Source organism: Protopterus annectens, chromosome 6.part0 (genome assembly GCF_019279795.1).
Source record: "Protopterus annectens isolate FY-2018-M chromosome 6.part0, PAN1.0, whole genome shotgun sequence".
NCBI lineage: Eukaryota > Metazoa > Chordata > Ceratodontiformes > Protopteridae > Protopterus > Protopterus annectens.
In genome coordinates this window covers 1,183,048,668-1,183,076,600 of record NC_056737.1, presented here as the reverse complement: position 1 = coordinate 1,183,076,600, position 27,933 = coordinate 1,183,048,668, and the positions used below count along the sequence as shown (strand labels likewise).

The window sequence follows — 27,933 nt, the reverse complement described above, 5'->3', positions numbered from 1 at the left end:
CTGCAAACCTCTGCAAACATTATTTAATGTTGTAACAACAAATTTCTGCAATCACATTTATTCATATTTTGTTTGTCACACTTGGACCCCATAGTTTGGTGTTTTCTTAGGTTAATATGTTGGTACTAGGCTATTGGCCCTAGGGTCTGTACAAGCCTAGCCATAAAAATTCCCTGGCTATTTCTTCCCACACTATTTACTTCCCTGGACCCCAGTCTAGCAGGGTGACTGACATGATCCCCAGGGTGAATTTCCGTTCTCCCATCCAATCATTAAGGTTCCTTTTGAAGAGGGCTAAAAAAGCACTCTGCTTGACATGTATGGGCAGTCTATTCCAGAGTCTGGGGAGTGTCTGGGTCAGAAACCTATCCCTCCAGCATGTTTTGTTTATTGTGATGACAAGGTTTAGATCCCTGGAGCGTGTGGCTCTGAGGGATTGGAATTTCTTTAAGTGTAGCATGTCCAATAGCTCTGGGTTTAACATAGCCTTGTATGTTAAGCAGAGATTGCCTCGGAGTAGACGATATGTGACAGAGTATAGCTGGAGTTTTTTAAGGCAGTCAGCATAGGGCATCTGCTTACACCTGTGATTCTTTTAGTGAGGTATTTCTGTGGCCTTTCCAGTTGTTGCAGATGTCTTGAGAGGTACATACCAAATGGGGCATTGGATTCTATAATGGGTCTAATGAGGGATGAGTACAATGGGACAATGACCTCCTTTTTTCCTGGATGAAAAGCCCTTAGTGATGAGGTGTGCCACATAGAAGGATTTCCTGACTGTTGTGGTGATGTGGTTAGCAAAGGTGAGACCACTGTCCACCTGTGTCCCTAAGTCTCTCATCACACTTTCAGTGTTTAGTGTACTGCCACCTATGTGGTAATTCATGTGTACATGTTTTTTCCCAAAGGGAATAACTATAAATTTCTTGGCATTGAGCTTGAGCCCATGGCTCTGGCACCAAGCATCTGTTTCTGTAAGGCCCTTTTGTAGAGTATCCACATCATTTAGGGATTCAATAATGGCTCCCAGTTTGCAGTCATCTGCGAACTTTGTTAGCCAGAGTCCCTTACTGTTTACCTGTACTTCAGAGAAGTAGATGCCAAATAAGAGAGGTCCCAGGACTGAACCCTGAGGTACTCCACTTGTCACTTTGCACTAACAAAAGGAAGTACCTGGGGATTTGTGTCAGATATCTCAAAGGAGTATAACCCATCACCTTGTCAGATATAACAGAATAGTACGGCAGCACCTAATCACAGAAGGTTACATCTCATTTCTGTACTCACAGTAGTAGTAACCTAACTGTAGCATCAATAAGGTGGAGGTGGGGGTAACATACTGTCTAGAAATCTGTTACCCCTGAAACAAAATGGCCCACCCGGTGCCTGCAGTGTTGTAACCTTATGTAAAGTGTGTGCGTGTGTGTGTGTGTGTGTGTGTGTGCATGTGTGTGTGTGTGTGTGTGTGTGTGTGTGTGTGTGTGTGTGTGTGTGTGTGTGTGTTAACAAAGACATTGGGAACCTTGAAACACTTGACCCGACCCAGTTCGGCTTTGTTAAGGGCAGATCATGCCTACTAAACCTGGTTGACTTCTTTGAGTCAGTCACAAAGGCCATAGATGAGGGGAAGGTAGTTCACACAGCCTACCTTGACCTTGCCAAGTCTTTTGACACCATTCCCCACTCTGGAATTATAGAAAAACTCACCAGCCTGAACATAAACCCCTACGTCATGAGATGGGTTGCCAACTGGCTTACAGACAGAACTCACACAGTAGGAATAGCGGGCTCCAGGTCTGACCCTAAACCAATCACAAGTGGTGTCCCACAAGGCTTGGTCCTGGGACTCCTACTGTTCGGCATATACTTCTCAGAAGTACAGGCAAACACAGGAGGACTATGGCTAACCAAGTTCACTGATGACTGCAAACTGGAAGCCATAATTGACTCTCCAGCTGACACTGGCATTCTCCAAAAGGGCCTTACTGAGATGGACACCTGGTGTCAAAGTCATGGTCTCAAGCTAAATGCCAAAAATGCATAGTCGTCCCATTTGGGAAAAAAAAAACACCCATGAATTACCACAGAGGTGGCAGCCCCCTTAATACAGAAGAGGTAATAAGAGATGTGGGGACCCAGGTAGATAGTAATCTCTCCTTTGACAATCATATTGCCAAAGTAGTTAGGAAATCCTTCTATGTATCTCATCTAATTACTAAAGGGTTTGCATCTAGAAATAAAGAGGTTATAGTGCCCCTTTACTCCTCAATCATCAGACCCATCACAGAGTACAATGCCCCATTTGGGATGTACCTCACAAGACACTTCCAACAGCTGGAAAGACCACAAATGTACCTCACCAAGAGGATTATTCGCCTCAAACATATGTCCTATGCAGCCCGACTGGAAAACTCCAGCTGTACTCAGTCGCGTATTGCTTACTCAGAGGTGATCTCTGCCTGACTTACAAAGCCATGTCCAACTAGTGAGCTAAACCTCACCCCAACAATAAATAGAACATGCTGGAGGGATAGATTCCTGTCACAGAGACTCCCCATGCTTCGGAACAAAATTCCTAACTACATTAGGCAGAGTCCCTCACTAACACTCTTCAAGAGAAACCTTGACGAGTGGATGGGTAACAGAAAATACACCCCTGGGATCACTTCATTAGCTCTTCTTGACAGAGGCTCAGTTAAATAATCAATGGGGCAGCAAAAGCTAACATACTCTGGCTAGGCTTATAAATACCCTCGGGCAGATAGCCTATTACCTACCTATGAACCTATGTGCGTGTAACCTTATGTAAAGTGTGTGTGTGTGTGTGTGTGTGTGTGTGTGTGTGTGTGTGTGTGTGTGTGTGTGTGTGTGTGTGTGTGTGTGTGTGTGTGTGTGTGTGTGTGTGTGTGTGTGTGTGTGTGTGTGTGTGTGTGTACGTGTGTGTGTGTGTGTGTGTGTGTGTATGTGTGTGTGTGTGTGTGTGTGTGTGTGTGTGTGTGTGTGTGTGTGTGTGTGTGTGTGTGTGTGTGTGTGTGTAATCAAGCTGCATTACTCTATTTATTTACTTATTTTATTTATTAACTGGCTGCCAGGACTGACCCAGTGTAAGCATATTAACTAATAATAAAACATAATGGTACACTGGACACCTCAGTGGTTCTCAGAGTAGACAGCATTCAAAGCTCATAAGTAAAGCAATGCACAACCTCAGAGGAAAAACAGAATGAGATTCCACAGCAACAGTAAAACATGGCGTGGTCTTAATTCTGTATTCTGACATATGTTTGGAGAGTCTGCATTAATGTTTTGCATATCTCTTACACTCTTTTTTTATTTCAATACATTTGATTTAGTTATTTTTAGCTGTGCTGCTGAAATGATTTGATACAGTATAATTGTTTATATTTTTGTAGGAAAAGTAAGAATGACTGTACCTGTGACCAAGTGTGAACATTGGCTGTAGGTTATGGTCACTTGATTTGATACCAAACCAATGTACAAAATGGGAAAATGGGGGTTGACAGTGATGCTACAGATATGACAGAAAATAGTTTAGCCTGACTCAGCTCCTTGTTAATCACTAGATAAATACAGCACTCACCTTCTCCTAAACCAGTTTAGGGTGATGTCACCCATATGTATTTGTGTCATTAGGCAGGGAGGAAGAATACAGACACAAGTAATCACCACCTTGCTGGTGCCCCGATCAAGGATGTCAGACAAAAGGTATTTGAGGTCACCATGCTTTAATATATCACTATAATCAATACCTGTTGCCTGGAGTCCTTTTATAATAAAAAAGTATCATCCCATCACTGCTGCCCCTAACTCCTGGCCATAAACTACAAAAAGTTTTCTAAAAAATCTGTAGGGTCAACAAGACAAGACTATTATCCACTGTCAGAGAAACCCACAAATGTCATAGATATCAGGCTTGTGCACCTGATCCTTGAGTGCAAAGCTTTTGCTGTAAAAGTCACTAAGATTTCTGATGAGTGATACACAGACTCTCATACGAGCTCCTGGAACAAGATCAGTTCTTAAACAGAGGGGAAAATGTGCCGTGCAAGGAGAAACGTTCACCTCGCCAGAAGTCAGTAATCTGAATAATGCTACAAATACTGTGCCAGTGCGGTACGGTGTGTGTGTGTCTGCATGTATGTGTGTGTGTGTGTCTGCATGTGTGTGTGTGTGTGTGTGTGTGTGTGTGTGTGTGTGTGTGTGTGTGTGTGTGTGTGTGTGTGTGTGTGTGTGTGTGTGTGTGTGTGTGTGTGTGTGTGTGTGTGTCTGCGCGTGTGTGTATGTACGTGTGTGTGTTTGTGTGCAAATGTGTGCGTGTGTGTGTGTCTGGAAACATTATACCACACCTACTTCTGAGCTTAGCTGTGGATGTCCAGATATGTGCATGTGGGATTTCACATCATGAGTCATAGACAGGACAAAATCTGTCTGAGGAAATATTGTGCCATAATGGTGCAGGACCTTTATGCCCATAATGCACTTTAGTGGGTGACTGTTAAAATGCCGGTGTTGATAGAGGAATTGCTCTTACTTTCCTGTAGTGCTGTTTGCACAAAAGGCGCTTGATCACCAAGGTATGGGTATTGCAGCAACCATGAGCTGTGTGTCAGATAAGAGAGTCACCACACCCCTGTGCTTCCTTACTGCCACAGTGTCCTTGTTTTGCTCCATGCACTTTCCTCTCATGCAGTCGCACAGCTAATGTGAAACATTTTGTTACGTTTAAGTAATGTGAGCACATTAAAAGCTGTCTTTAATTTTGCTTGGTCTATAGCCTGAATAGAAAGTTCAGTGTTTTTCCTTCACAGAACATTGCCAAATGAAGCCCAGAACTCTGAGCGGACTGATTAGAACTGGTCAGCTTCTCCTGATACAGATGTTCCATGCAAAGTTAAAACTTAGTAGAATGTTATAGGCAAGAAGATTACATGATCACATTCTGAGAGACAAAACTTGTCTACAAAACTTACAAGTGTCATTAAAATTAACTTCAGGTCCTGCCACATCTGTCACGCAAGTCCAATTTACAACCGCCAGAAACACTGTTAGTTGTAATCTCTGACAGCAATGAAGAAAAAGAAACACTTGTTCTTTCTGTCTTTTATAAACGTCATTGTTTTTTCAGGTGATAACTTTGAAACAAAAACAAGAGGCAGCTGGCTTAATAACACAATCTGTGCAGTGAGAAAATGAACAAAAAACACCATTACCTTCAGATGACACTGGACACACACACAGATGTACACATGCAGATATACACACACCCATACACACACACACACACACACACACACACACACACACACACACACACACACACACACACACACACACCAACAAAAGGATGGTTGCAGGGTGACTTGTCCTTTGTAAAAATATTTCTCTAAGTTAACTAAATGAAGCCTTGTATTTGTGAGTTATGATTTCTGCAGTAATTTGTTTCAGTGAATAATGTTTTAGTCTGTGAAAAGTAAAGTAGACAGATAAACACAGTCACTTCCCCTATCCATGTGTGCGCCCACTCGCACACCCACACTCGCACACCCACACCCGCGTACACACACACACACGCACACACCCACACTCGCGCACGCCCACGCACACACACACACACATGCACACACACACACACACACACACACACACACACAGACACACACACACACACACACACACACACACACACACACACACACACACACACACACACACACACACACACACACACACACACGCACACACGCACACACACACACACACACACACACACACACACACACACACACACACACACACACACACACACACACACACACACACACACACACACACACACACACACACACACACACACACACACACTGAATCTAAAGTACCTTGCTACATCTGACTCCCTTTTTCATTAACCTGATTTTCAGTATAGCACAGAAGCAAAGGCATAAGATATAGACAGTCTGCTAATGGGATGAGTAGATTTCCTTATTCTGGCTAGAACATATACCTGTGAGTGCATTTGTAGTTAAGTGCCTCAGTTTATAGACTCTACATTGTTAACTGTTCATGGGTCAGTGAAAATGCACCCAACTTCCCTGTATGATACTTCTATCATAAAGGGAAAAGGAGGATATGTGACATCATCTTCACACAGATTTCCATGTCTATTTACAGTGGTGTTAGTAACCTCAGTAAAACATGTATCCCTAAGGCAAGTCTGGGATTTATTAAAAAGGAGTCCATCCTGTGTATCAACAGCAGTGAGGTCAGCAGGCATTACAACTGCTCATCAAGTAAATGTTTCCAGCCTAACAAGAAACATTCCCTTACCCATCATGCATCAGCCTACCAAAAAACCTTCCCTTACCCATCATGCATCAGCCTACCAAGAAACATTCCTTTACCCATCATGCATTAGCTTACCAAGAAACATTCTCTTACTCATCATGCATCAGCCTACCAAGAAACATTCCATTACCCATCATGCATCAGCCTACCAAGAAACATTCCCTTACCTATTATGCATCAGCCTACCAAGAAACCTTCCCTTACCCATCATGCATCAGCCTACCAAGAAACATTTCCTTACCCATCATGCATTAGCCTACCAAGAAACATTCCATTACCCATCATGCACCATGGTGCTTTGATAACATCATTTGTCTTTTGTGGTGCTGCAACATGCTTTTAGGAGTAGGACCGTGACAGTATAAGGGAAAAGTATCATTTTGTTTTCTTATTATCCTGTTGTTACTGATAAGTTGGGCTTAAGTAACGGATTGCTGTTACTGATGAGTTGAGCTTAAGTAATGGATTGCTGTTACTGATGTGTTGGGCTTAAGTAATGGGTTGTTGTTACTAGAAAAATCCGCGGTGGTGCAGCGGTAGTGTTGTTGCCTCACAGCAAGAGGTTCTCCCGTTCGATTCTCGGCTGGAGTGTGAGGAGTGCCTTCTGTGTGGAGTCTGCATGTCCTCCCCGCGGTTGGGTGGGCGTTTGAAAGACATGCGTAAATGGGCATGCCTTCGTTGAAGGTTGGACATCGAGCTGGCACCTCGGCGTTCATGAAAACCAACTGCCAATCATTAGCGGACCGGAGTTCCGCTGTGGCAACCCCTAACCGTGAAAAGCCGAAAGACCAACAAACAAACAAACAATGGGTTGGTGTTACTGATGAGTTGGGCTTAAGTAATGCAGTGTTGTTATTGATGAGTTGGGCTTAAGTAATGTATTGTTACTGCTGAGTTGGGCTTAAGTAACTGTTTGTTGTTACTGATGAGTGGGGCTTAAGTAACTTGTTGTTACTGATGAGTTGGGCTTAAGTAATGGATTGTTGTTACTAATGAGATGGGCTTAAGTAACGCATTGTTGTTACTGATATGCTGGGCTTAAGTAATGCATTTTTGTTACTGATGAGTTGGGCTTAAGTAATGGACTGGCTAACCATTGTCAAGTGATGGCTGGCTGGAACAGTTGAGAACTGGACATGGACATGCCAAGATGAGTACAAGGGTGGTAAAGTGGTTAATGCTATAAGGTATAGAGCTAGGTGTTCAATCCTGACTTTTGCATGTTTTCTTGGATGACTTCACATGCTCTCCCTATACCTATATGTGTGTTTTTCACTGCTCTGTTACTGTCCACAACACTCCTCACATATGCTGTTCAAATTTTGTGTCGATGCCTCTGGTTATCTGATCTCTCTGTAATAGTTTATAGAGTTTTTCATGTGGTGCCCCCACTGTAAAGCATAATTTAGCTTAGTGGGGCTAACCTGCTTAACAAAATGCAGTCCATTAAACACAAAGGCACACACACACACACACACACACACACACACACACACACACACACACACACACACACACACACACACACACACACACACACACACACACACACATTATCAGAGGAGGCTGGTAGATGAAGTGACCGGAGAGGAGCTGTACTGCACATGAAGGACAGATTCAGTGGTATGAGACCACATGGACATGTAGATGAAAAGAGACTGATGTGGGTGTCCATGGTCATAGAGATAAAGAAAAAAATATGTGGATATGTGAGCCCATACAGATAAAGCAAGAAAAGTGGGTATGGAGAGCACCCGTGTAAGGAAAATAAGAAGCACCTGAACTCATCCCAAAACATACATGCTGGGCTTGCCCTTCTCTTAGGTCTGGTAACAGATGCCCAGCACAAAACAGCCATTTCCACAAGGTATTTTACCAAACCATTCTAGAGATACAAATAAATGCAAGATGCTGAAAGCTGAAGGTATTGTTAGAGTAACTGTCAAATGCAGCCTCCCAGCTGTAGCTGTCACACACACACACACACACACACACACACACACACACACACACACACACACACACAGCAAATTCACAGTTTAGTTATTATACTGGGCAATGGCTGATACAATGCTGACAGGGATGAAAAAGATGGATTGGAGGCTTAGCTTAAATAGGCACTATGATTACACTTATTTATTATTGATTTTACATTTGTTGACTGGGAATGTCTGACTAGGTTCCACAGAGCCTGTTTTCAGTGGAGGCCCAGGGAGAAATGCTTGAGATGCATGTCTTTGGAATGTGGGAGGAAACTGGAGTACCTGGAGGAAACCCACGTGAACACAGGAAGAACATGCAAACTCCACACAGAAGGCACCCCAGCCAAGAATCGAACCGGAGAACCTCTTGCTGTGAGGCGACAGCGTTAACCACTGCACCACTGTGCCGCCCATTAATTCTCTACTGTATGAGCAGAGATTGCATATGCTTCCTGTGTCTGTGGGTTTTACCAAAATCAATTGTTTACAATGAAATACAGCAGATGTGTGACAATTGAATTGGAAATACTCAGATTGTTTATAGCTGTATGTGCGTGTGTGGGTTTGTGTGTGTCTGTGATGTTCATGCACACATGTATGTGTATATGTGTGAGTGTGTGATGTTTGTCTTTGCATGCATACAGCATGTGTGTGTGTGTATATATATATATATATATATATATATATATATATATATATATATATATATATATAAAAGAGTGTGGCTGCAAGTATGCAAGCATGTGTGTCTCTAAGTATGTATGTATGCATGCATGTGTATGTGTGTGTGTGTGTGTGTGTATATGGCTGTATGTATGCATGTGTGTGGGGGAGCTGTGAGTTTGTATGCATATGTGTATGTTTGATGCTTATGTGCTAATGCATGTGTGTGTGGATGTACAAGTGTGTGTCTGCCTACATGAATGTCTGTGTGCACGTATGATGTATGTGCACACATGCATACCCATGTGATCATGTGTATATATCTCAGTGTGATGTTTGTGTGTCTGATGTTTATATGCGCGTGCATGAGTCTGCATGCATTGTGTTTCCATGTGTGAGTGTTGTACATTTGTTTTATACATGCAGGCATGTGTATATCCTGCAATGGACTCGCACACTATCCAGGACTGGTTCCACCTCTTGTCCCTGTTGATTACAGGAAAGGATCTGACTCTCCAGTGAAATTGAACAGGGCTGACTGGCTGCTAGAAAAAGACTGAATGAATTAAGGCTACAGCAGAGACAAACTAAAGCAAGGCAAAACGTCTGAAGTTTTTTTGCAGGCAGATTTACAAGTGAAGGTGAAACACACACCACTCATTACTTTATACCAAAGGAAAAATATTTTGTTATGCACACATCTCTAAAAATGTATACAACTGTATAGCTCTGCTTTTTTCCCCTGGCTGTGGATGAAAAGGGTCTCTGGACTAACCTTTGTTTTCACATACACCAAGTTAACGTTGCAATGAAATTCATTTAGTGATTGATTAAAATAAGATTGATGGTGAACAGCAGAGTGCAATGTTGAACTAAAGGTCTACACCAACTACGTTATAAAATAAATTGATCTACATTCGAATTTAAGACATAAACGAATGCAGCAAATAAAAACATGAAAGGTATACCAATCTAAAAAAAAAAGTAAAGACAGGATGGTTAGCAACGGGCAAAGCTTGTGTGTGGGGGGGTTAATCCTTTATGGATGTAATTAAAGGAGAAGTAGAAGGTGAGGGGGGTTACTGGGAATATCAAAGAGAGCATTTGTTGCTAAAAGTTAACCAGCTGTGTGGGGGTAGTAAGGCCATAAGGGCCTGTTCAATGTTTGTTTTCATTTTTCAGTACAGACTTTTAGCTAGATATAAAGAAAGAGCAGTAACAGTGTTTCAGAAGGTTAACATTCACACTGCATTCTGGGCCCTAAGCATTTTACAATAAGAGACCTTTTTTACACATTAGGACTGAGCTCACATTAACTGTAATGAAACCAGGGAAGCAAGAGAAATGTAAAGAACGTGCACCATTACACTTGACTCCCACTGTGAGATGAATACGAACACACTCAACACCAGCAATGTTTTTGTTGTCGTACCAGTGAACTTTAATTGTTCAGTAAGACTTAATACAATGTTAAAGGCTTGCAATAGTAAAACACATGCTCAGTGTTATGCATTTATTCATGAATTTATGCAGGCAAGAAAAGCAGAAGTAAGAAGCTTGCAGTTCAAAAAGAAATGTAAATACTTCTCAACAGCACAATACTCAGTGTTGTTCTAGAAGAGGTTAGGAGTTAGTTTAATGGGTTGAGCGTTTACCTCAGAAACACAACATACAGGGTTTGATTCTTACTTTTGTGGAAAATTTAAAATGGCCCACAAGGGCAGCTAACCCAGTGCTTGCCTATGACCCATGTTTGTCTGTAACATTAGTAGGTTCTCTGCTGTAAAACAGGATATCCATTCTTACTGATCACTCTTAATTTGAGTGCTCCTGTTTTTTGATAAAATCAATTTGTACTTTAGGGCTTTGAAGTGTAGAAGAAGAAGAAGATGCCATTTCTGAGCAGGATAGTTTATGCTGTTGAACTCAGATAAGACTGTGAAGCAGACCTGGCTGCGTGGTGCAGGGGAGGTAAAACCCCAACTGTGACTCAGAACACCCAAGTTTAATTAGTGGTATGAAAAGAAGGGTTATGCAGCTTGCATCAGCTTCCTCTTCCAGAGGAGACATCGGAGGGGGGCACATGCTAGGGCACATTACCGCACCTGAGTCCTGGTGGTGACTTCGGACAAGGGGGTGCAAAGTTGTTGGCTGAGTCATGTGACTTAGCAGTGCCCATTGTGTGCACACATATGAGGGGGGTTAGATCTTAAGGGAAAACACATCGTCTGTAGCAGTACAGTGTTGTGTGAAGATGCCTCAGTGTCTTCGCAGGCACTGAATGTGGATGGAGGATGTGAGGAGATGTGAAGATGCCTCAGTGTCCTCGCAGGCACTGACTGTGGATTGAGGATGTGAGGAGTGGACACAAGTGCTTGAGAAGAGCCAATGGATGAAGACAGGCATAAGGACCGCCTGATGGTCAACTTCTGGGGAGCGAAAATATGACAAAAAAGTAAGATTGTCAAGCAATCTTTTACTTAGCATAATCCTAATTTTGTGAATTCCTGTTAGGTTTTTCTCTCAGTAGACATTTTAGTGATTAGCCAAACAATCATAATTCCTAAAAAGTAAGGCAAATATAGAAGTTTTGACATTTTTGACATATGAGGTACTTAAAGTGCCACGCCAAAGAAGAAAGTGCTATGGCGAAGTGACCATTCCTACACTAGATACTCCTTAATGCCCCACAGATTCATTTTTGAGTAAAGCAATGGGATAGTCCTCTGCGTATCTCTGGAAAAGAAAGCTATGAAAGCAGATGGGAAGTAAGAGAAAACACCAGAGAAGCCCCATTAGCTTTTCCATTTGCTGCCTCATTTAGTGATCAGGATAGGATCGCTCACAAGTCTGAGGTCCATAGGATGAGAAACCTACCCTGTCTGTATGGAAAATAAACCTCAGATTTTTCCTAGTAACAAGAAAAGTATGGAAAATGTATGAACTCAGTTTGGCTCCATTTGTTTGTGGAAGAACACAACTAGGATTAAAGATTCTGCATTTTGGGTGAAGATCTTGCTAGATTAATTTGATTAATTTAACTTGGCTGAGCAAAGAGATGAAATGTGGTGGGCAGTTAAAAGGAGTCTGTATGGATATTTGCAAGGTCTTCAGTGTTGGCCTTTGTAAGATATTGGTAAAATGCATCCTGATTAACAGTTTCAAAGGTTTTTGGGCCGCTCTAGTGGCATAAAGGAATAAATCCCTGACTATGGCCCAGCCGACCTAAGATTGATTAGTGGCTGGAGTGACTTCAGAATGGCAGGGGAGGGACGGGCATGCCCATCATAGGTAAGAGGGCACTCGTTGATATGCTCCCTGAGGGGAAGCATGGTCCAATGAGAGCAGCTGCCCTCAGATGCAATCCATGAGCATGGCAGAAGTGGAGAAAGGGATAGTTCATAAAAAGACTCCAGATGGAAACACAGATGAGCTGAACTCCCAGGACACCCTTAGGATCTGCAACCAGCCTCAGCAATGATGGAGTAAATCCAGAGGAGTTGGACAGCAGGTGGTATACCAGCTGTGGACATTGGGTACTGGGGGCCAGAACAATAAATACAAGGTCTGAGAGGACCAAAGAAAAAGCAGTTTCAAAGGTTCTTAGTGGGTTAAAAATGGTTGGTAAGCAGAGGCTTGTAGTTTATGGGCCATTCATTTAAAAATAGTAGAGTGACCTCAGAGTATGTTTTCAGTTTTGTTTACCAGATAGATGGGAGTAATGAGCAATATAATGGTCATTTTCAGTCATAAGCAAGTATGGTATATGGAAAAAAATTCCATAATGATTATAGCAAAAATATAATGATTGTCTAAAGTAAATGTTATTGGGGAGCAGTCAGTTATTTTTTAATGTTTGTATACATGACCAACAAAGGTTAATAGTCTTTGTAATTTACACTATTAATGAACAAAGGCCTTTAAGACAAAGCCTTGGAAGACATTTCCTGATGTACAGCTGACATGGTCACCTCCAGGTCTTGGTCATTCCCACCAAAACTCCAGAAAGAAATCTCTTTTTATTCTGACTGGAATTAGAGTAAAACAGTCCAAAAATGTTCTATTCTTTGCATTATTTATTTTGCAAAGAATAGAACATTTTTGGACTGTTTTACTCTTGAATGATAGTCTTTTTGTACGTCTCTTTATTGTTTGTGCAGTCTTATGGTCCAGTTCGTATCTGCCATTTAACAAACTATAAATAAATAAATTAAAGTCTGCAACTAAAGGCTTATTTGGAAAGATGGTATCTTCTCACTCTCATCCTCCTGGACTTTCACCTCCAGCATCTGTTCATCTAAGAAAAAAATATTTATCTGAGTCACAGCCAGGCTTCGTCTCTCTGTGATAAAGGGGTGGTACTGTTTTCATATGTCATCTTTAAATGCCCTCATTAGATTCAGTGACCAGGCTGCACCAGTATATGCCAGGAGCTAATCTGCTAGTAATTTAAACCCAGGCGTCCTGGTGTAGATAATTCCTGAATGCTGCAGCTCCTGAAAGACGTTGTTTCTACTGAACTTACTGGCAGTGCTCTGATTGGCTGAGAGCATTAATGCAAGCTTCCAATAGGCTGAGCTACTAAATTCAGGAAGTGTACAGAATGTAGAAGACAAAGGCTTCATTATGTCAGGTATGATCTTCCTCAGGCTGTAAGGTGTTCCTCTCATTTACTGTTGAAATTCCAAACGATTCTGACAGAAAATATTGTTAGAGCGGAGAGTTTGTAGTTTCATAATGCTGCAGGTAGTAACACAACAAATTGGTCCATTCTGTAAAACAAATTGCCCTCTTTTTATTATGGCATTCTCAGCTTGTGTATTTTTTGTTTGTATAAGAATACCCAAGTATTTAAAGTGACACCCCATTCAACATGTTGTAACCATTCATTTTAATGTTGTCATGCAGTAGAGCTGTTGAGGAGACCACCTGGTGGATGGTCATTAGGGGAATTGATGAAGAGGAGTGGAAGGGACCATGTTGAGTTATCCTGCTCTCCTGTGAGCCTCTTATGAATAGTGCAAACCTAACTGGAAGCAAGGTTGCCTACCGGCTATGTCACTTCTGCAAAAGAATGATATCCCCTCCTCAGCCCTTCGGGTACTTACTAAGATACATGATTTGAAAGATAAAAGGAAAAAAAAAATCTGAGTGTGACATTTTCATTATGTAAACTTATTCATTTACCAGGAATGAGCCCGTTTTCAGTAGAGGCCCAGAGAGAAACACTCCAGATGTATGTCTTTGGAATGTGGGAGAAAACCTACACAAATACAGGGAGGACATGCAGACTCTGCACAGAAGGTACCCCAGCCGAGAATCGAATCAGAGAACATCTTCTGGTGAGGCAACAACACTAACTGCTGCACCACTGCACCACTGCACCACTGCACAGCCCTGGTGTGAGTTATTTTATTATTTGTAAAGTGGGTATAACCAAACAGGTACAAGTGCTTATGTTTCAGCACTAGACTTTGGAGTGGCTCAGCAGTTAGTGTTACTCTTTTTTCAGCTGTAAGTTGTGCAGATCAGTTCTTGCCCTCAGATGTCGTCTCTGGGTAAAGTTTGCACGTTTTTTCTCAAGTCACACTACTAAGGTATATTACTTATTCTTTACTGTCCATATGTTCATGCTGCAAGATGGGTCTGCTCATTAATAGAACTTTTTGCTGAAAGATATTTATCCTGGTTGAAAAAAAATGAAGTAAATAAATAAGTAAATGACTTTCTGAGAACCACATGATATTCAAGGGAAAACTATTGTGAGTTAAACCCTTGTCTGCAGAATTTTGAATTAATTTAAAGTTCATTGACTTTTGTAATATGCTTTCCTCTGCTCACTTGGCTACGTTTAGAGTTAGTCTGCAAATTTATGTCATATACTGTTTATCAGTATTTTGTGATGACGAGACTGGCAGTGCACAAGGGATGGTGTGATGAACTGTCAGTGAGGGGCACTCTGCAGAACTGTGTTTGAATACCACATGGGATGGTGTAATGAACTGTCAGTGAGGGGCACTCTGCAGAACTGTGTTTGAATACCACACGGGATGGTGTAATGAACTGTCAGTGAGGGGCACTCTGCAGAACTGTGTTTGAATACCACATGGGATGGTGTAATGAACTGTCAGTGAGGGGCACTCTGCAGAACTGTGTTTGAATACCACATGGGATGGTGTAATGAACTGTCAGTGAGGGGCACTCTGCAGAACTGTGTTTGAATACCACATGGGATGGTGTAATGAACTGTCAGTGAGGGGCACTCTGCAGAACTGTGTTTGAATACCACATGGGATGGTGTAATGAACTGTCAGTGAGGGGCACACTGCAGAACTGTGTTTGAATACCACATGGGATGGTGTAATGAACTGTCAGTGAGGGGCACTCTGCAGAACTGTGTTTGAATACCACATGGGATGGTGTAATGAACTGTCAGTGAGGGGCACTCTGCAGAACTGTGTTTGAATACCACATGGGATGGTGTAATGAACTGTCAGTGAGGGGCACTCTGCAGAACTGTGTTTGAATACCACACGGATGGTGTAATGAACTGTCAGTGAGGGGCACTCTGCAGAACTGTGTTTGAATACCACATGGGATGGTGTAATGAACTGTCAGTGAGGGGCACTCTGCAGAACTGTGTTTGAATACCACATGGGATGGTGTAATGAACTGTCAGTGAGGGGCACTCTGCAGAACTGTGTTTGAATACCACACGGGATGGTGTAATGAACTGTCAGTGAGGGGCACTCTGCAGAACTGTGTTTGAATACCACATGGGATGGTGTAATGAACTGTCAGTGAGGGGCACTCTGCAGAACTGTGTTTGAATACCACACGGGATGGTGTAATGAACTGTCAGTGAGGGGCACTCTGCAGAAGTGTGTTTGAATACCACATGTGATGGTGTAATGAACTGTCAGTGAGGGGCACTCTGCAGAAGTGTGTTTGAATACCACATGGGATGGTGTAATGAACTGTCAGTGAGGGGCACTCTGCAGAACTGTGTTTGAATACCACACGGGATGGTGTAATAAACTGTCAGTGAGGAGCACTCTGCAGAATTGTGTTTGAATACCACATGGGATGGTGTAATGAACTGTCAGTGAGGGGCACTCTGCAGAACTGTGTTTGAATACCACACGGGATGGTGTAATGAACTGTCAGTGAGGGGCACTCTGCAGAACTGTGTTTGAATACCACATGGGATGGTGTAATGAACTGTCAGTGAGGGGCACTCTGCAGAACTGTGTTTGAATACTACACGGGATGGTGTAATGAACTGTCAGTGAGGGGCACTCTGCAGAACTGTGTTTGAATACCACACGGGATGGTGTAATGAACTGTCAGTGAGGGGCACTCTGCAGAACTGTGTTTGAATACCACACGGGATGGTGTAATGAACTGTCAGTGAGGGGCACTCTGCAGAACTGTGTTTGAATACCACACGGGATGGTGTAATGAACTGTCAGTGAGGGGCACTCTGCAGAACTGTGTTTGAATACCACATGGGATGGTGTAATGAACTGTCAGTGAGGGGCACTCTGCAGAACTGTGTTTGAATACCACACGGGATGGTGTAATGAACTGTCAGTGAGCGGCACTCTGCAGAACTGTGTTTGAATACCACATGGGATGGTGTAATGAACTGTCAGTGAGGGGCACTCTGCAGAACTGTGTTTGAATACCACACGGGATGGTGTAATGAACTGTCAGTGAGGGGCACTCTGCAGAACTGTGTTTGAATACCACATGTGATGGTGTAATGAACTGTCGGTGAGGGGCACTCTGCAGAACTGTGTTTGAATATTTGAATACCACACAGGATGGTGTAATGAACTGTCAGTGAGGGGCACTCTGCAGAACTGTGTTTGAATACCACACGGGATGGTGTAATGAACTGTCAGTGAGGGGCACTTTGCAGAACTGTGTTTGAATACCACACAGGATAGTGTAATGAACTGTCAGTGAGGGGCACTCTGCAGAACTGTGTTTGAATACCACACGGGATGGTGTAATGAATTGTCAGTGAGGGGCACTCTGCAGAACTGTGTTTGAATACCACACGGGATGGTGTAATGAACTGTCAGTGAGGGGCACTCTGCAGAACTGTGTTTGAATACCACACGGGATGGTGTAATGAACTGTCAGTGAGGGGCACTCTGCAAAACTGTGTTTGAATACCACACGGGATGGTGTAATGAACTGTCAGTGAAGGGCACTCTGCAGAACTGTGTTTGAATACCATACAACTACCTAGCGTATTCAGCTCATGGCTGAAAACAGGCACTTTTAACAAGTTAGCAGTGGGTATAGCAAACATAAACATAATGAATAAATTATAGTAGACAGCCCATGTAAGGTCATCAGCATTTTAGTAAAATGTGTAATTTCTCTGCAGCTGGAAGACAAAAATTTGGAGAATGCAAAACTGATGTTGCAAGTCGATAACGCCAGACTGGCTGCAGACGACTTCAAAATCAAGTAAGACACCTGAGGACATGCACAAGTATAAATGTAACAATATTGTTGTAGTTCTGGAAAATATTCCATTTTGAATGTTCTTTGAATGAAATGATGATAACAGTGTCTACAAAAAGCACCATAAAAGCATGTTTTAGTATTGCTATAAAATGTGTAATGTGCTGTGTTTTGATGTGTTTGTTACAGCTTTATGTAATGTTAGAATAAAAATGTGTTTAGATTTTATACATAAAGAAGACGCAATGGTCCTTGTCATATATATGATGTTGATAGATAGGCAGACAGATATCATAGACAGATACATTTCTGAATAAGTAACTAAATATTTAAGGTCCTGCATGTGAGAATACCAAAATAATAACAATACTGTTGTTTTTTTAGAGAAATTCCCAGATGCTAGTTTAGATATCACTGCAACCTTTCCCTGTAGATGTCTTGAAATGGTCAAGCTTTCTTTTTCTGGCATGCATATTTATGACTTCACAATCCTAATTTGCTTAGCAGGCTAGGCTGCATTCAGAAAACATGGATTCTGTTGAAATTTAAATAACTGAAAATGTAACTTTCTTTATTTTTTATTTTCACTTAGGACTCACTATTTTGTGTTTGATTAACTGGGTGGGTGGGCTGATCCAAATGTCCTTAACAGGCATGGCCCAGGATCAACAAAACAGACAAACCTAGAATGCAGTTGTGATACAGAAAACAGTACAATATAATATACAAGAATAAGACTTACTGATAAAGAAGAAGGTAAGCAACAAAATTAATATAGCAATAACCCACGCCTGGGTGTGGGTAATGTGGGATTTACCCACAGTTGGCATGGTTTGGTACCAAACAAAGACAACTGTGGGTAAATCCCGCATTACCCACACCCAGAAGTGGGTTATTGCTATTATACTATGACATTATTTAAGAAAGGAAATAATTACTTTTCTTAAATAATGGCATTGTATAATGCCTCTTTGCTGCCCTTCCGCAGCTGTCTGGCATCCGCACGGCAGTTCTGATGTACTGCGCATGCCTACGCAGTACATCAGAGCTGTGGCCAAAAGCAACGGAGAAAGCAAGATCTCCGTTGCTTTTTTACTGTTTCTCTATGTTAAATGGGTTTGACATAGCGAGACAGCTTTAAAATAAGCAAATGTCCTGTTTATTTTAAACCCATGTTAACCATTTATAGCGAATAAAAAGCAACGGAGATCTTGCTTTCTCCGTTGCTTTTTTTTTTTTAAACCTGTCTCGCTATATTAAATGGGTTTAACATAGTGAGACAGGTTTAAAATAAGCAACAGATCTCCGTTGCTTATTTTAAAGCTGTTTCGCGGTGTTAAACCCATTTAACATAGCGAGACAGGTTTAAAAAATAAGCAACGGAGAAAGCAAGATCTCCGTTGCTTTTTACACACTGTGTCGCTATGTTAAATGGGTTTAACATAGCGAGACAGCTTTAAAAAAAGCAACGGAGATCTCTGTTGCTTTTTTAAACCTGTGTCGCTATGTTAAACTTTTTTAAGATAACGAGACAGTGTTTTCAAAGAGACTTATACTAATGGAAAAAGTCCGGGCGACCGGACCTTTTTCCATTAGTATAAGTTGATTTACAACGTGCACGCTGGCCAATCAGCGTGCACGTTTTGGAATATTAATGAGGAGTCATGGTATAATACGCAGTAATACACACGCAAAAGAGGATTAAGCATATACAAAGTATAGGACATATGACAAAAATAAGAAGTATGTAGAAATTAGAGTTAATTTACGATTCTTCATAATCAGTTTTACATGCTACCTCAGTTGGCATCAATAAATTCTGTTGAAGGAAAAAGCTTTGCATGTCAGTCACTGAAACATTTATACTTATTCTCATCCAAGAGAAAAGTTTAAGAATTTTTTTCATCAAAGTTGTTTTGGACTTGAGCCTTTCTGATTTCAGCAAGTAAGAAGTCCCAGCAGGCTGGGCCAAGATTTTTTTTTCACCAGAGGGGAAATTTTGGAATATGGGATAATGTAATTACTGAAGTTTTTAAGTCTGCAGGACAGTGTTTTTCAGTAGAATTGTGGAAGGTGGTGAGGTCCTTTCTTTGAATAATAAGTTTAAAGACTTATGTGGAGAGAAGTATACTATCCCAGGGAGCAAGTGAGCTGTATATAGAAGAAAACTGCTGGGCTCTGTGGTCTGCTGAATCTGCATAGTTTGTTCACTGTAGATAGAAGTTAGGAGGTATCTGAATCTAAATTAATGGCAGCTATAGGAGGGAATAATTCAGTTCTGAAAGCAGATATTTCTGGATATAGCAGATATTGATTACTGAGTGAGGATATTACGTATTCTGTAAGCACAGTTTAAGTTATGAGCAGACTTTATTCACTATCTGCTATGAGTCCTGTTGGAAGAATAGTGGTGGGTCTTGGAAACATCCATGGTACCTATCATGGTAGGTCTGTGATACACAGTGACAACAGGTGTCTGTTATGGTAAACTGACCTGGTTGTTTTAATTTTTTTGGTATTGATGGTAAGATGATTTAGGTTATCCAATTCCTGAGTTGGTTAAAGTTGAGTTGTAGTTTAGTTTACAGTGCAAAAGATTTATCTGAGTTTATGAGATGTCCTCTGCCTATGTTGCAATGTGGACGGACAGAAGGTCAGTGCGAAGGCTGTTAAGATCAAGTGAGAAAAAGATAAGTCCTAGAACAGAGCAGCGAGTGTCAACTCAAGTTAAAGTAACCATCTGTGAGGTGTTGGAACCAATGAAAGTTAGGAGGACTCTATGGTAGAGGTAACTTTTAGAACTCCTGGGCCAAAGTTTAATATTTTGGATTTTTTAATAAGGGTTACTATGGCTATCTGTATCAAAACCTCTAGTCATTTCTATGAATGCGTCAGCTCTGTTATTTGTGTTGTTTCAAATAATGTGTGTTTGTTTATTTACAGAGTGCAGTTCTGGTGCTAATGCCAGCCCTAAAGCCATGTTGGTAATCAGTGAATTTGTTGTATTTGTTGATATGTTCAATATTTGGTTATAAATAAGTTTCTCAAAGATTTCTGTAAGTAAGCACAGGTGAGAGATAGCTCTGAATTATTGATGGGTTAAATGATTCTGGAGATGTGTTTGAACTGTGGTGGCAGGAAACCTGATGCAGAGGAGAGGTTAAAGATGCAGGCCAAAGGTTTCACCATAGAGAGTGTCCCATTTTTATAAAGGCTGGCTGAAATGTGGCAGTTCTGGAAGAAGAACTCTTGTCAGTTTTAGAGTAAAATTTTCAGACAGCATTACAAGAGATAGTTCTGAAGTAAAATGAGGAAAAGTAGCTGGGAATGCTGAGTGAATTAGGAATGATTTGAGTTAAACCTGTAGTTGAAAGAGTCTTAATTAATTGTTTTGTGTATTTATTGACAGAACATGTCTTTATGTAGATCTAGGAGGATCAGTGATAGGCCCTGTAAGTTTTTTGATCACATTCTAGAACAGACGAAAAGAGGATGTCGTTGTTGATTGTTTATTTCAAGAAAAATTAACTTTGTCAGAGTTGATAACCCCTCTACTCTTTTTTTAGCAGTTTTGTTGAGTTTCATCTTAAAAGTGCTATTTTTAAGAAATCCAGGCCTTATCTGGATTGTAAAGAAGAGCTTTAATGCCTGTGGTTAACAGGGGACACATATGACACTTTAGTCATTGTTTGATGGTAGAAAAAAGAAATCCTTGTATGGAAGCAACGATGTTCATAAAACAAAAGGCAGGATTATCAGGACTGGTGCTGTAAATGGGGTAACAGACAATGGTAGCAAGATAAGACAGTGGGGCATCTTCCATGCTCACAAGAATGGGTTGACAATACACAGATGGCGGCGTTGACTTGGTTTCTGTGGCAGTGTCACATCCCACCTAGTCTCACCACATGAATCTCAAAAGTTCAGTTGTAAAAGTGCCAAGTTGGATCACCTGTGAGTAAACCAGGGATCCAGCACTGCTTCTCACAGATGTGGATGTAACTCATGGTGGAGGCCATAAACCCTCCCCCCACTACACACATGCTGGAATACTTCCTTTCAGGCACTATGTACTATCACATGTGGTGTAGGAGCTTCCCCACCTCTGTCCTTAGATTGAGATACTAGCCAGACCTGCCTGTATGTCTAGCGTGGTCACCATTGTACACCACAGTGTCAACCAGGAATACATCAGCACATTATACCCAACCCCATCCCCAAAGGAGGGGCCACCCCAGTGTCCACCAGGAATACATCAGCACATTATATCCAACCCCATCCCCAGAAGGGGGGGCACCCCAGTGTCAACCAGGAGTACATCAGCACATTATACCCAACCCCACCCCAGTATCCACCAGGAATACATCAGCACATTATACCCAACCCCATCCCCTGAATAGGGGCCACCCCAGTGTCCACAAGGAGTACATCAGCACATTATACCCAACCCCATCCCCTGAAGAGGGGCCACCCCAGTGCCCACCAGGAATACATCAGCACATTATACCCAACCCCATCCCCTGAAGTGGGGCCACCCCAGTGTCCACCAGGAATACATCAGCACATTATATCCAACTCCATCCCCAGAATGGAGGCCACCCCAGTGTCCACCAGGAGTACATCAGGACATTATACCCAACCCTATCCCCTGAAGAGGGGCCACCCCAGTGTCCACCAAGAACACATCAGCACATTATACACAACCCCATCCCCTGAAGAGGGGCCACCCCAATGTCCACCAGGAATACATCAGCACATTATACCCAACCCCATCCCCTGAAGTGGGGCCACCCCAGTGTCCACCAGGAATACATCAGCACATTATACCCAAACCCATCCCCTGAAGAGGGGCCACCCCAGTGTCCACCAGGAATACATCAGCACATTATATCCAACCCCATCCCCTGAAGACTCCAGTGCCACAACTAAAACGCAGATCACCTGGGTCATTGTCAATGTCCCTTTCCTTTGAGTTTACCAAAGAAAGGAGAAAAGGTAAGTAACTGACTTTTTGCACACTCAAAAATATTTATGTTTTTGTTTGAGTAATTGTGTCCTCAGAGATCATTATATTAAGTAGCAGTGATTGTGGGGGGATATGGGGGGACTTGTGTCTGTTCATGAACTTCTGATTGTGATTTTGTACATTTCAGCCATAAATGCTCTATATTTAACAGGAGGCAGTAGACAGTATTTACTTCTGACCATATGTCTCACATAGGGTTGCCAGCTGTCCGGTTTTCAGACAAATTGTCCAGTTAAAAAATTTAAACTCATGAAGTCTGTTTTTTTTTTGTGCCAGAGAGGAGAGAGAAAGTAAATGTATCCAGCTCGAATGGGTTTAGACAGTACATACATTAGAGATATCACTGGAAGGCAGTATATCATTGACAATAGAAATCTTATAGCAAGATTTTGTTGCATTGTAGTACACTCAGACTGATTTTAGAACTTCACCATGCAGTGTAATATTGCCATGTTCAGAAAATGGCAAGTGAGGACTGAAACTTCCTAAAAATATGTTACATCTGAACAACTATCTTATGGGGTAAATCAAAACTTAATAACTGCTTACATTATCTCCATGGATCATCCATAATTAGGTTTAGGAACAGGTGGAGTTATTAGTCTCACACCTTTATCTCCTCAGTTGGGGCAAAGCTCAAGAAATGAAGAAACAGACCCTAAATAATAGGCACCTCTTAAAACTGGTATTACTCAATTGGAAAGCAAATAAAATAAAAAAATCTTTATGTTGTCAAATTATATTGCTCATATTAAGTTATCATTTCATTTATTCAACAGAATTCATTGTGGATGCAGCAGTTGCATTGCTGTTACCTGGCATGTCCAAACATTTTATTCCAAGTTCTTCAAACTGCAGTGCCTTGCTATACAATGTTGTAATGTTTACTTGTTTCACATTATAACTGCTCACCGTTGCCCTGGTATTGTTGTGTTGTTATTCATATACTCACAAGTGACAGGTTTGTAGAGAGTATGAATATACAAGGTTGTAATGTTTACTTGTTTCACATTATAACTGCTCACCGTTGTCCTGATAATGTTGTGTTGTTATTCATATACTCACAGGTGAGAGGTTTGTAGAGTGTGAGTGTCTGCTTGCTCATTTGTGGCTTCATGACAATCTAAAATTAAAACTGCAGGCGAGTTTCCAAAAGATTTGTGACAGCAAAGCAGAGTATATCCACCAAGAAGAAACACTGCCCTATGTTGTATTCTGTGACACATGGCTCAGGTCTGCTTAGGATAGCTAATGTGATTCAGTATGCAAATGAACCACATTGGGCATTAAAAGTATTATGAACCTGTAACTAACTTAATTCCAAACAAACATATCACCCCCCCAATACCCTTAGCTACCTCTTTTCTAAAATACCTGTGCAAGGAACTCAGGGACAAAACTAGGTTGGGGTGCTTAGCTAGGTTTGTAAAAACCCGGCTGGTTTTCAGCTTAGTATAAACTTATGAACCTATAAGTAGAGTCTAAGCAACAACAGAGCAGGTCAGTCTGTGCGGGCTGGGCACAAGCGTGTTGCACATGACTCTCTGCCTCCTGCCGTATTGTCACATGACTCTCTGCCTCCTGCCGTATTGTCACATGACTCTCTGCTTCTTGCCGTTTTGTGTGCCACATAAAATGCTGAGCTGTGGCAAGGTGACTCTCTGCTTCCTGCTGTATTGTTTGCCACATAAAATGCTGATCTGTGGCAAGGTTGAGACTGCATTTTGGAGGTACAGTGTGCTTATGAAGAAACAATATTAGGGTTTATGAGATTTACAAGACAAGACATTAACAAAAGCACAAGCAAACAGAGCCCACAGCAGTGCAGAACTGAAGGGGGTTGGAATTATTTGTAGTATCGTGGTCTGTGCTGTCCAAAGTATGTAACTGTATGCCAAACACAGATGAACAGACAGGCAGACAAAATATATATACACAAATATGCACATATATAGAGAGATATAGAAGAATAGATGACGACATGATAATGAGGGGAAAGGAACATACATACTTTCAAGGTGCAAGCATATATAATGCATTTATTTATCTTTTGAGCCAGGAAGTATCTGTTGCAGTGAATGCTCAAATGTACCATGGTTTCTAGTATGTATGGTGACACCCCATCAATTGGACTATGGGCTGTATCGTTCTTGCCTTCTACTCAGACAGCTCTTGTATTTATGGTGCCTTTTGACATTGACAACAAGAGGGAGGTCTGTTAACAGGATACACCCATACCTCTCAACTGTCCAGATTTTAGCAGAACATCTACATTTTGCCTCATATTTTTGGTCTGCTCCTTATAAATGTTTGTTTTTTTTGGCAAATGTTTGGCAAATCATTGAGGACAGAGGTCAGAAAATAATGGCAGGCATTTGAGTTTCGGTGGTGGTGCTGTGGTAGCGTTGTCACCTCACAGTACGATGTTGTCTTGTTCGATTCTCAGCTAGAGCGTCTTCTGTGTGGAAACATACGTCAATGGGCATACCTTCGTTGAAGGTTGTGCATCACAGCTGGCAACTCGGCACGTAAAAATCTACTGCCAATCATTAGTGGACCGAAGTTCCGCTGTGGTGACCTCTAACTGGGAAAAGCCGAAAGACACAACAACATTTGAGTTTCAGACATACTTCTATTATCAAATATTGTTTTGTTGTTAAAATTTTCAGTAAAAACAACTGAGGAAAAAAAGGAAATTCATGCTAATGGAAAAACCTGTTATTCTATCAATTTCTAAGTTTATAAGAGCAATGTTTAAAAAACAAATGTCCCTATTTTTGTGCCTTTATCCTCCCCCCCTACAGTTTGTCCAGATTTTTTACTGTAAGAGATTGAGAGGTGTGGACACACCTGAGCAGGATTTGATGACCTTATCAACCTCCTTGAGCTGCACTCCACCTCAGTTCAGTATTCCACTTTAACATTCTTGACATTTTGCATTTCCATTGGTTATTGTGTTGTACTGATTCATTTCCGTTGGTTATTGTGTTGTACTGATTCATTTCCATTGCTTATTGTGTTGTACTGATTCATTTCCGTTGGTGACTGTGCTGTACTGATTCATTTCCGTTGGTTATTGTATTCTACTGATTCATTTCCATTGGTTATTGTGTTGTACTGATTCATTTCCATTGGTTATTTTATTGCACTGATTCATTTCCATTGGTTATTGTAGTGTAGTGATTTATTTCCTGTTGGTTATTGTATTTTACTAATTCATTTCCATTGGTTATTGTGTTGTACTGATTCATTTCCATTGGTTATTGTAGTGTAGTGATTAATTTCCTGTTGGTTATTGTATTTTACTGATTCATTTACATTGGTTATTGTGTTGTACTGATTGCTACATGTCTTATAGGATAAATTCACTATGTTTATCAACCATTGAATGAGCAAGTAAAATGTATGTTAAAAAGGTCTAGGCTGCATTTTCTTCTAGACAATGCACTATAATTATTATTCAGTGAACTGCATTTGAAGAATATAATATCTGCAAGATATAATAATTAGTTATTTTTAGGTGACTGTGGATCTTAACTTAAAATAGTGATTACACTAGGTGCCTGGCTGACTGACATGAAACATTTCAGGATGACCTTCTTTTAGCAAATTGACATAAAGTACTAAAAATGACACAACAAATCCATAGCCAAAACTGTAACTGTTCCATTTATGGCATTTGTGACATAAAAGTCACACGATGAACAGTACTGCATATCCTTTTCTTCCCAAGGGACCTGCTCTGATTTGCACTGTGGAAACCAATAACAGCATAGTAGAATGTAAATGTTCATCCTGCAGGGATATGCTCTACAAACTGCATTACACTGAGGAGGATTATGGAGATAACCAGGCAATATGTCTCCTAGCAGGTGACTGACCCTATTCTGTTCCTGGTAATCATATTTTTACTGGGACAGTGGCCAGTCAAATCTTGGGGTAATTTCTGCACAGTGTATACCATCTTTAGTTTTCTGTACTGCCACATTTCAGAACATACTGCTTACTTTCAGGCGATGCTAGTTATGTAAGGCATATGGATGTGGTGGCAAAGCTTGTTCATGGCTCACCACTAGAGCTGGATCAGTTCAGCAGAGCAAGAATGCCATGTGAGCTCTTCCGATATGCTACACCCCATTTTTTTATTTCTTTAAATGCATACTGGACTGACATCACAGTGCCATAGTCTGCTGGTAATGCTTAGCATATTCCTAACGAGTTCCATCCACGATGCACTTTTCTAAAATGATTCTGCTGTGTTACATATTCTTCATCAGTGCACTAACTTCATTTTACAAAACTTAGGAGTTGTCAGAGACACACAGATGTGTGTCAGCATTTTGCAGTGTCTGTATATGTAGTAGTAGATCTTACCAGAAACTGAAAATGTGAAATTCTGGTTGACATATTTTTTACAAATTTGAAAAATATATATTAGCAGTTGTATGAGGTTTTCCACAATTAATTTTTGGCACCTTGTCTGTCTGTTTCTGGGGTAATACAGACTACTTAATTCTCTGTTTTTGTTTTATTTTATCTTTCTGATGTTCAGTTTAATTCCGTTTCATGATAGAGAATGTTTATCGTGTTATTTTTGGTTAGGCCATTATAGTTTGTATCGACATATTCCCATGCTTACTATATTTTGAATAATTAGGCCTTCACAACACTCCTTTCCATTTTTGCAAAGTGCATTTTATGTAGACCATGTGTTATGTATTTCTGTAGGACATGCTCTATGTATTTTATGTAAAACATATGTTATGTATTTTAGGTAGACCATTTATTGCACTGATTAACACATTTTCCCTTCTCAGAAGTAATAATTAACTGTCAGATATATTTAGTATTTGCTGACCACAAGAATGGATTGATTTATAAAAGCTATTTCAGCCAAGCCACAGCCAGCGCAAGTATTACAGAGTCATAGATTAATAGATTCGTAGATAGTCTAAGGCGGCTGAGTCACATGACATTTCACCCCTTACCAGTAACCTTTCTCATGTCGCACCTCCTTTATCTAGGAGGGTCATACCAGTGAATCCCAGAGTAAAGTTAATTTACGATTAGTATAATATATGCTAACGACCACAGGAAAAATGACAGAAGAAACATAAAAGTGGTTTCTAATTGTGTGTTGTACCATTGCAAGCAATTATACAGTGAGAGGAGTCAACGTTAAGGATTCCACTTTCTTTACAAATTGAGCATCGAAGATATTATTACAGTTTGTATAACTGGTTACAGAATAACTCGTGCTTCCTGACAACCTGGGTTTACAATATGCCTTTACGTACAGTGTCACATTAAAATACGCCTTTACGTACAGTGTCACATTAAAATATGCCTTTACGTACAGTGTCACATTAAAATATGCCTTTACGTACAGTGTCACATTAAAATATGCTGTTACGTACA

General features: G+C 41.0%; 1 protein-coding gene across 2 annotated transcripts in view; it reads left to right on the top strand.

Moving 5' to 3' along the window:
* LOC122804748 (keratin, type I cytoskeletal 18-like) overlaps window positions 1-27,933 on the top strand; it is a 94,449-nt gene that overhangs the window by 17,378 nt on the left and 49,138 nt on the right. For both annotated transcript variants that reach the window (XM_044074814.1, XM_044074813.1), the window contains exon 2: window positions 17,410-17,492. In XM_044074814.1, the coding sequence (XP_043930749.1) occupies window positions 17,410-17,492 (83 nt within the window). The remainder of the gene's footprint in view (window positions 1-17,409; window positions 17,493-27,933) is intronic.